This window comes from Euwallacea fornicatus, chromosome 22, assembly GCF_040115645.1.
Source record: "Euwallacea fornicatus isolate EFF26 chromosome 22, ASM4011564v1, whole genome shotgun sequence".
In the NCBI taxonomy this organism is placed as follows: domain Eukaryota; kingdom Metazoa; phylum Arthropoda; class Insecta; order Coleoptera; family Curculionidae; genus Euwallacea; species Euwallacea fornicatus.
The window spans coordinates 3,663,478-3,674,512 of record NC_089562.1 but is presented as its reverse complement, the minus strand read 5'-3'; the positions used below and the strand labels follow the sequence as shown (position 1 = coordinate 3,674,512).

The 11,035-nt window shown below is 36.2% G+C and overlaps 1 protein-coding gene and 1 long non-coding RNA gene across 2 annotated transcripts; one reads left to right on the top strand and one right to left on the bottom strand.

Annotated features, from left to right (window-relative positions):
- The first annotated feature begins 7,113 nt into the window (after positions 1-7,113).
- Positions 7,114-9,150, top strand: LOC136346309 (uncharacterized). The gene is made up of 2 exons (XR_010733277.1): positions 7,114-7,431; positions 7,904-9,150. It is a non-coding gene; the product is annotated as an uncharacterized lncRNA (long non-coding RNA).
- On the bottom strand, positions 8,910-10,950 carry Alg1 (ALG1, chitobiosyldiphosphodolichol beta-mannosyltransferase). Its single transcript, XM_066295357.1, has 6 exons — positions 10,395-10,950; positions 10,159-10,347; positions 9,858-10,102; positions 9,626-9,802; positions 9,459-9,573; positions 8,910-9,404 (listed from the first exon to the last, which is right to left on the bottom strand). The coding sequence occupies exons 1-6, from the start codon at positions 10,742-10,744 to the stop codon at positions 9,194-9,196; spliced, it is 1,287 nt and encodes a 428-aa protein (XP_066151454.1). The 5' UTR covers positions 10,745-10,950; the 3' UTR covers positions 8,910-9,193.
- Between the last annotated feature and the right edge of the window lie 85 nt (positions 10,951-11,035).

The window sequence follows — 11,035 nt, the reverse complement described above, 5'->3', positions numbered from 1 at the left end:
AGTAACTTGGGAATCTAAATTATTATGACGATGAAGAAATTCAAATAAATCGAGGACCGAATGAATTGTTAGCCGAACGATCAAAAAAATTAGAAAAGAAAAAGTTACGAGGAAAACGTGTGCTTTGGCTCCCATTTTTTACGTTTCCCGAACCTTGGCGAATGTTAAATGTTAGCCTGATCGAGCTATGCGTCACTGCAAAATTTCGTTAAACTATGCCCGAGTTATTGTTGCAAAAGTCACTTTTCGACTATCTCCGGTTAGCCGAGGTTCGCCAACTAATACCAGACACTACACCGTGTATATACGAGATCCTTTTTAAGTAGGAGTTTTCGATTTGTGTCGCGATGTCGACTTCGAAAAGTTAAGAGAAATCTCAAAAACCACCCGAATATCCTGCTCGTTCTAAAATACTGACTGTGATTTTTAATTGTTATTGTTGTTGCTGTTATTATTATATAAATCTTAAGTTTTACATGGGACATATTCATTCCTGTTTTTTATTCTCTTCGAGTTACATTTAGTAGATGTAAAAGTTGTCTTATTTGTATTGCTGTTTCGTATGGTTCCAAAACCCAATTTTTAATTTAAAAAAATACATATTTTTTAAGTGAATTTGTGAAATGTTTCGTTTCGTTCAAATTTGAAAAACCGATTAAAAAGTGCAGGAACTGTTTCGATAATCCGTCAAGTTTGAGTTTTTTTAAAGAAAATGATACAGGGTTCCTGCTTGTCAGTTCTTATAACGTGAATGTAACAAAAAGAAAAGACAAAAACACGACGTGTCATAAAAATACTCTAAACTTGTATTAGTTAAAATATCTTGTCCAAAAAGTATGGAACGGAATGATTGTTTTGGAGTGGTAAAGAAGTCGTTTTGAGTTGTTTTTAATATTTCGGATTTCTGATAAATTTAACCTGAAGATTCGTATTAAGAAAAGAAAAAGAAAAAGAAAACTCCTACTTGAGACTCGCCCCTTGTGTGAGGGTGTGAGGGAGGATTATTCACCCGATCCGTTCTTTAAAAGTTTGTTGCTAACTCGAATGATGACTATCCCGGAAAATGCTTAATCTAAACTTAAATACGACATAAAATACAGGATCGTTCATGCCATACCGTATCCTCTATGGAATGTATTGTAATCGAAATACGAAAATTTCAAAAAATCTCAATTTTATTTCGTTGTTAGCTAGTTAGCTAACTTGAACGTTAGAGAGATTAATGTATTAAAGTTACGTTTCTACAAAATGTTATGTTTTGTTATTCGAAATTGAATCGATTCTTCGATTTCCAAATGAGACGAGTTTTGAAATTACTGAAAACTTATTGTCAAATGGCGTGAACGATCTTGTACCTATGATATTTCTTCTCTGTAGGTGACGTGAATCGGCTGTGAGAAAATCTTCTTTCTGTTCTTGTTGAATCCTCCTTATCCACTGCAGAGTCTCGAAGCTACGTAACTATGTTGCTACGTTGCTGTTGTTTTTTGTCTTTGTGCTGCTGCTGCCGTCGTATTCTCCTCCTTCTCCTCCTCCTCATTTTTTTATATCCTTTGGTTAACCTAAAAAGGTTTGTATTAACATTTGTGCATTTACAAAAAAAAAATAATAAGGTGAAGTATTGGAATTATTTCTTAATGCAAACTGTAAATCTACAGAGTGTTTCGTGTTTGGTACTTCGATGCAAACGATGCAAATATTTAAAGGAATGAAGAAGAGAATTAAAATTATTTTTTGGATGGACGTTTTGGTAATAATTTAGGTGATCTTACCTCCAGAATCAAATATGTGTATTTACAGTGTGTTTCCTACATAATAATAGGTGAAAGTTTAGGGGCTGGATTGTTCTCTGAGTAATTTAAAGTATTTTATTCTTCAACAGTTTTAGGAAATTTTAAAATTAATTCATTTTAAATAATCCGGTGGGAAACTGTAGCTGTAGGTTTTGATAAATTTCGTATAAAACATTTTCCTTACCTTTAGGAAATACACTGTATTCGAGTATTTAAAAATATATACATGTTGGGTGCAAGTTAAGTGAGATCATTAATTTTAAGAGAAGGTTCCTTCACATATTTTCTCATATTTTATGAAAAAATATTCATTTAAACATGTCCCCTAATTTGCATTAGTTTTATTAATTGTGCGGTTTAGCCCCAATTTTTTTTAAATTATAGAGCTTTACAAACTACACATTTTCATCAAAAATGGCCTGGTGGATGTAAAATTTTAACAAGTCATATTGACGATTTATTAAAATTTTGCTCTTGAAAACTGTCACAGTAGGCCTTAAATTTTACATTGACCAGGCCATTTTTTATGAAAATGTGCACTTTGTTGAGCTCTATAATTTTTTTAAAATCCATGCTGAATCGTACCTTTGATAAACTTTTTACAGACTAACTCTGAAACAAATGAGTCAGTGTATGAATGTGTATATGTTTACCAAAACAATAATAATATACAAGTAAAAATTCTCTCTAAGTTGAACTTTCTACTGAAATATAGTAAACTATCTACTTGTTGTAAATAATAGTTTTTGTTAAAATAGCTGTGTAAGAAATGAAAGGAAATATCCTACAAGTTATAATTTGTTTAAAGAAAAAATAATTCCTTTTATTTGTCTATATTTTACAGCTTCTTACGTTCCCTATAAAATTAAAAAAAAAACTAAACTAACCTTGAAGATGTTTTATTGTTAAAATGGATGAATGCCTACTTTTTCAATTAAAAAATTCAGTTATTAATGTAATACACACTTTGTGTAACTGTTGTATTTTGAATTTTAAATTAGTTCCCTGTATAGAGACCCTACTGCTGTATGATAGTAACCCTTTTTACTTGTACCTTGTTGGAAATAAGCACTCGATATTCAAATTTAAATCAAATTTCTGTGCTTACCTAGGATATTTTCTTCTCCGACAAGTTCTGCTCTCTGCTCCTTTTTACCTTGCTTACGCCAAATGCACCTTACGAATTTACCAAATGCCATTTCTGCTGCTAAAAAAAGTTACTAAAAAATTATTAACAAATACCAACTCCCTGTTCCTGCTGAGAGAGTCCATGCCGATGAAACTTCGATGTATCCCTGGCCCCCCTTTGTCTTGTCAAAGTGAACCCGTGTATAAAACGTGTTCCGTGTTTGCTAAAGGGGGCAAACGATGACATCCTGCCTCTTCTTTAGTCACTCAGACTCTTTTGAGTCAAAGTTCTGGTCGAGCTAAACCTACCTACCTATTGAAAATGTATCAAAGTGTGTCTTTTGTAAAAGCTAGATGTGTGAATTGATTGATGAGGAGCGAATTTAGGCAAATGTGGAAATTTTTGCCCAAAATTTCCTTGTACCACTTGCTTGCTTGCTCGTTAAGGTTCTTTGAGAACCTTAAACTTGAAGTTGGTGGTGCAATCTTCTTTCTAGGTCCCCAGGATTTGAGGTGCTGCGCCCTGTGAACCCTACGTTTTACCTATTTTAGCGAGTCGCCCCCTACCTTTTGTAGGTGACACCCTCACTACCTGCAGCCTCGATAACCATATCGAGCCACTTTCCAATGGTGTGCCCCCTTGCTGCTGCTAACCTGAACCAAATTTTCTCTTCTCTGCTCTGTTAAAGTTTTATTTTGGGTTCTTACCTGATGTACCTTGACGCCCTTTTGTCGATCCTCCGTCTCGGCCCCCACCCCCATTTTGCCCCCCATTTGGAACCCCCATTCTTTCGACGACGTTTTTATCATCGTTATTTCCTCTAAACGTTTGAATCTGGATCGTTCCTCTTGAAATAAGTGGATTGATCCGTTTTTGATTCAAGAACAAGGAATTAATCCTTTGTTCGTTACGTTGTGAGGATAGAACGGGTGGTTCCCGACGATTGCGTCGAATTGAATTGCGACGAATTGCCGTCTGGGACCTTCCCTTTCGCTGACTTTCCGACTTGTGACGATCAGCACCAGCTCCCTCTGAGATGGCCCTTCGGTACCGTTCGATTCCTATCGTGGCCGCAGATGGAACCACCGGTAAAAAACCGTCTCCTCGCAAAATCCTAGAACTTAGACTAGTAAAGTTTTCGGTGGCTGTCGCCGTCTTTTCCCTCGGGATCTGGACCAGTTAACGACAGCGGCACTTGTTGCTGCACCTCTTCGGGGGGCGTCGTGAACGAAGGCCTCATCGGTGCTGGCCCCATTGATGATTCCTCCGTTTGCCCGTTCACCGGGGGGCGACTCCGGCTTGTGGTCGTTGTTGTTCTGCCGGATCTAACAATTGGGTTAAGACCCCCAAAGAGGGGTCGGTCGAGAGGCCGACTCCTCGTCAAGGTACCTGGAGGGTTTCTTCTCCACGTATCTTTGCGTTGCGTCCGTTTCTCTGCCGGGCCCTCTTTGGGCCCGGTGTCGTACAGTGTTGCCGGATTGTGCAAGAAATCAAAAAAATAAGGGAATTCTTCCAATGAATGCTTTTCTGAAAATTATTGGGTTTCCTCAATAATTTTCATCATTGTGGATGTTGGGGGGTCAATTTGCATTAACGAATAATGCAAATTAACCCTTCAACATCCCCTCCTTACCCCCTTTGTACCATCTCCTCTCTCTCATTCACCTTCTTTTGTTATAATTTTTACCTGTAAATCGATTGTTTTACATTAACAAATTCCATTAAACCAGTGCTAAATAAAGCTTCAATTATTAACAAAGTAATTTTAGTTTTAACAACTTCAAAATCATATTCATTCGTATGTATCCCTGTGTAATGAGTTTGAAGCACTTATCGCTTTAAAAAATGGGAAACGAACAAATTTGAGGAATCTATCTTTCCCCAATGGCAAATTAAACTTTCTAATACCAAAAACATCTCGTATAAATAAAAATAAACGTTTGTTATAACGAAAGAAGGTGAAAATTATAAAATTATTGCAATTTTCGGAGAGAGACAAAAATGGCAACGTCGCCGCCACAGCGGATACAAAGCGAGGTAATGACGATTCATAGGAAGAATTCCCCGAATGTTTAAGTGTTTAGTATTCACCTATGATGGATTTCTTTAAATGGCAATTTTTAAAGAAAACCATTTGATGTTCTGAAAATAATTATATGTATATTAATTAACACTGTTTCTTTATCTATGACTGTTATTTTTTAAGCCACTATTTAAAATGTGTTGTTATGTTACAATTTTCAATTATTAAACTACCTACAAAAGGTTGGTGGATTATTTCAAAGACACGTTGTTGATACGTTGTGGTAGCCACATAAATGAGAACCGTGATAAAGATGTATCAACTAATTTACTATAATGGAAATTTAAACAAAAATTATTGTAATTTTGCTAAATTAAATATTGGTGATAAAATGTATGAACTGATTTACTATAAGGGAAATTTAAACAAAAATTATTGTAATTTTGCTAAAATAAATATTGGTGATACAATGTATGAACTGATTTACTATAAGGGAAATTTAAACAAAAATTATTGTAATTTTGCTAAAATAAATATTCCCTTCCGATAAACATTTCTCACATTGTTAATAAAACAATACCCTAAGATGAAATAAGCAAATTTCTCCAAATAAATGCTAAATATATTAGAACCTTTGAAAGTATAGAAGTGGTTGCTTTCGAAAGAGCCAAAATTGACAAATGATTAGGGCTTAAACCACCCAAAAAGGCAGACGCGCCCCATTCACACTTGAAACGCAAGAAAGTCCAATTTTACTTTTTCTAAATTGCAATTGAAAATGATAGACCAAAGCTGACTGTACCTACCTTGGTGAAAGCCGTGGAAAAGCCCTACTTTCTCGACCATCCCAGAAATTGAAGACCCAACAGATGCTATATCTCGAAGACTCTGAAGGATAATGATAGTTTCTTGCTGTGGTGGGTAGTAGAATTCTTTTCGCTTCGTCGGAGTGGAACGCTTCAGTTTCAGTACTAAAACCAGAGGAATAGTTTTGGGTAATTTCCAATTGCAAGGGCACAGTCGATGAATATAATGTGGTCCTCTACGAAAGGTCTGCTACTTTAGTACGACATCAGTGATAAGTTTTCATATTATTAGTTCCCATATTTCGGGAATAGAGGAGCCTATACTTTGCAAAACAGGACAGGACTTCTTGGAAGATCCTCTAGGAACGGGTTTCCTTTTTTTTTCTTACCTCTTCTTTCTCGGTTCCGTAGATGGTCTTTCAATCCACAGGGATGTTACCTTTTCTTATTTATTGCTTCTCAATTTTAAATGAGATTATATTTCTATTTCAAATTTAAAATTTTAAGTTAATTCCCACTTTTCTGTTAATGAAAACACAAAACGAACTTTCGCGGTTCGATTGTTGACAAGGAATGTCTTAATTGTCATTCGATATGTTCTAGTGTGTTTAGTGGTGTAGTTCATAGGTTTTTTTTTCAAATTATTCCTTCCGAATGCCTGTTTTTGGGGTGATGGGGGTGGTTCTGAAGGAGCGCAGGCCGTCCTAAATGCGTCTCCTACGCCTATGGGTATGCAGGTGAAAAGAAAGGGGTGAAAAATCAAGTGGGGAAATTTGTATTTGGGCGGGGAAGAAATCTGTAAAAGGTTCTGCCCCTGGACGGTAGATGGCGCATGTAGAACATTGGGGAATCCTGTAATTTGACAGGGAAGAAATCTGTAAAAGGTTCTGCCCCTGGACGGTAGATGGCGCATGTAGAATGAGGGGGTTTCCTGTAATTTGAATGCGACGCAATCTGTAAAAGGTTCTTCCCCTGGACGGTAGATGGCGGGAGTAGAACAAGGAAGGAAACTGTAATTTGGATGGGAAGAAATCTGTAAAGGGTTCTGCCTCTAGACGGTAGATGGCGGGTGTGAAATAAGGAAGGATACTGTAATTTGAATGGGAAGAAATCTGTAAAAGGTTCTTCCCCTGGACGGTAGATGGCGCATGTAGAACAATGAAGGGAACTGTAATTTTGATGGGAAGAAATCTGTAAAAGATTCTGCCTCTAGACGTTAGATGGCGGGTGTGAAATAAGGAAGGATACTGTAATTTGGTTGGAGTAGAAATCGAAGTTAATAGATGGCGCCACACACGAAAAAAAAAAATCGATGACTCTTAGATAAAGGAAAAATATCAGTTGTTTGTTTTAGAAATGAAACAAACTACCCAACATAAAAATTTAATAAACTCTCCAAATAACCGATGACGAGAAATCGCTAGAAATTCAAATGGCAATGGGTTTTTGTTTTCTTTCTCATCTTCTCCTAGTTAAGAGAATTATATTCTCTCCGTCGACGACTGGGAGGAGATTAACGCTTTTCAATTGTAATTAATGACGAAACGTTTTCGTTTTGAAACGTACGTTTTAAATAAATTTTCGCGTTTCGGTTTAAAAAGTGCTATTTGGTAAATTATAATATTGTCCTCGCCCAAATAAACTTTCGGTGCTTCCAGGCCGAACCACTTTATACCATCGGTAAGAACTCGACAAATACGTTTGTAATTTTAAAAATAAAGACAAATCTATCGGAAAAGAAATCGGAGTTTTGACAAAAAAACGATCGTGTAGAATTTATTACGTTCTGATAGTCATTGATATTTGTAATGATGATGACGACGACAAAGCCACTGTCCACCTTACCGTCGTGTCACCATCTTTCCTGAACAAAACGTACTCCGCCGATTGTCAAGATTTCGTGATTGTTATTAAGCTAGAGTTGCCTACGTAAGAGCCAATATTTACAAATGATTTTGGCTCCTCAAATTGGAGACGCTCACGGTTGACGCTTGAAATCCGAGAAAATTGTATTTTACAACGTACTTCCCTAAATTTCGATTGAAAAGTATCTGAACTTGATTCAGACTTTTTGGAAAATTTCTAATTTCTTTAATAAAAATTGCTGAAAGATGTATCATAAAATCGGCTATAGTTCTCGACTTGTTTCAAGAACCCGGACTGCATGGTTTATTGCTTACAATTAAGGAACGCAGAATCTTCTCAAATACTCGACTCCGATGGGCTATAGATGAGGGCCGGCCAACATGTGGTGGTGGGCAAACAATTAAAATAAAGGGCCAGGTGCCTACCACCAGTCCAACCGGTATCTGTAACAACCAGAGTTGACGCTTGGAGTGTAGCTGTCAACGACCCAAAAAAGAAGACACACTTGCGAGTTCAAGACAGACCGACCGACCAACCGTAGCAGTTCACGAGATAACCCACTCATAAAATTTTCATACTCTTCAAGTTCACAGCAACTTGAGTACTCAAACATCTCATATTTAGTCATAAGTTTATTGTGCACTATTTAAATATATATAATTACAGGTACCTGAAACTATTCTACATCCTGAAGATAATCTAAGGTCGGACAGCGAAAGCACCACGACCACTAACACGACAGATTATACCTGTTTCATGAGTTAAGTAGTTGCAATCGAAGTGTTCCGGACAGTAGTCCATCTCGTTTCAGTTTATACAGGAAGATAGGGAAAAATGCAATATATATTTACCTGACATGATCCAAATACCGAGTAAATATAGTCTAGCAATTTTTAATACTTCCAGAATAGTTGATATGAGAATGTCGTCAATGTAAACAACTATTGAACGAAGTAATGATTATCCACCTTAAATAAAATAACCTCTTTTAGTTTGCTTCTAATTATAAAATTTTTAAAATAACGCAAAACCCAGCATGTAACTGAATCTTAATAATTATGAGAATTAGAAGGATTGGTAATTTAAACGGCATAGAAATCGGTTTAGTGTTGTTCCTAGGAGTAACGGGGGGCATCTACATTTGGCAACCAATTTTCAAGAAATTTTCATCTCCACAAACTTCAATAGAGGATCTCGAGTCTCAGCCAGTAAACTCGACTTCCACATCTTAAATATTCACGATGTTTGAGTCCTACAAGTCAAGATACTGGTCGTGGACTAAAACTCAAAAAGGAAACCCATCCACGCTTTTATTCTCAATTTTGGCTTTTTGGGCAAGTGGTATAATGGCATATCGATGGTTTTATACACCATGGTCTAGAGGATGGAAATTATATGAAAGTGAGCGATATGCACAGATGCTTTATGAGACAGAGATAAAAAAACAGCAGGAACATAACCTTCAAAAGTGAATGCTATAGTTCTGCAGTAATTTGTAGTTGTATGTTAATATATATTGTTGTTGCAGTGTGAGTTTTTTCTTTAATATTTAAAAAATTTCTGCATAAAATGTAACTTATTTGAACACATAATAGGCAACATTATTCCAATTTTCTCTCCATCTGAGTTGCTGGAATGTCTCCAATTCTCCCTTGAATCTCTCCTCTATGCTCTTCTGTTCTTCATTCTTTGGAAAATTTTCAAACCAATTTAATAACTTCCTAGAGAGTTCTTCTGAAGAATCGAAAGTATAACTGTTTTTCCCATCCACAACTAACTCATGTAAACTAAAATTATAAGAACATAAAATCCCATTACCTTCAATGGAAACTATAAAATACCATCTAAAATTATATGCCAATACAGGCAAACAGCAACCAAACATATCCACCACTTTCATTGGGAGATCAAGTCCACTGGAGCTGGTGTGAAGACACACTCCTAAGTCAGCTGAAGCTAAAATTAGTTTGAAATAAATTGTTCTTTTATATCTACCTTTAACATTTACCCAGCATTAGAGGATAATCTAAAGAGTCAAGCCATGGAGTGATGACTTTAACATGCTTCCAATTCCATCCCAAAATTAGTTTGCAATAAAATTCCTTGAAATGTCCCTTACCGGTGATAACACAAATTAACTTTGGGAGTTTTTTAACATTGCCTTTTTCAATATGACTTTCATAATCTACAAATATTTCTGTCCAGCCAAAGCTTATTGCTTAAAAAATTAATACAAAAACCTTTAAGAGCAGCAAGTAATATTGAAAAATCTTCATCTGCAGTCCAACTGGTACTTGAAACAACAAAACCAGGCCTCTCTCTCTTTGAATGCACAATACCATTTTCTTCATTAGTAAAAATAGTAGACCCATCACTCTCTAAAAATTCTGCCCACTTTTGGCCCATTTTTAGCAAGAAGTCATGCTTCTGCTTTAAGGAAATTGGACAGAAAATATCTGAAGGTTTGTCATAAAGTGTTACAGCCCTTAAAAATTGTTTACTGTTATCTTAAACCATCCTCAAGATTTACAGAGAACCTACATAATATTCCATTTGGTTAAATCCTTCCTCATCTCCTCTGTGACACAGAAATTGTAGTCTGCCCTGGCTCCAACTAGAGCCTCACATTTCTTTGTGAGATTAACTAAAATATGAGTAGATGGAAGGCTTAACTCCATGATTGTGTGTGCATAATTGTGCCAGTCAATCACAAATTTGGCCTGTATAATTCTTAATAAAGCATTATAACAGACTTCATGCAGGAGAATGTAACTTACCTACAAAAGAGCCAACAAACCACAAGACTGGGGATTGCAGGGGGATTTTGGACAACTAGAACCTTAGGACTTCTTATACTGCACAACAAAAACAACAGATTGAAGGCTTGGAAGAGAGTTTTAAATGCATAGTTTAAGAGTTTGATCGGGATTTGTGGGACTGGGCATAAGTAATGATAATAAATAAACGGAGATTTTTTTACTGAATCCACAGGCTGTGTTTCACCATAACCGACAATGTCTACTATGTGTCCCTTTTCTGCCAAGGATAGGGCATGGTACTGCATTCGTGGGCTTCGCCCTATGTCTCCTAGTATTACAATACATACATTCTTTTTTTCCTCACTCATTGTGTGTATTAAAACTATTATGGACACACGGCCGCTGGTAGATTTTGGATTCACAATACAGGTAAAAGTGTGAGATGTACGTCACGTGAGCTAGCGTCCTTCACTTTCACAAACATGGCAGTCAGGTACGACTAAGTTAGCTAACAAAACAAATAAATTGATAGTGAATAGGCTGAGAGAAGATCCGAAGATATCATTGGATTTTAGTTTGTTTACATTATCTACATAGTCTATGCCATTCAACAAACCAATAATTATCCACCCAAATAATTTTGTTGTCTAGTGCTGAAC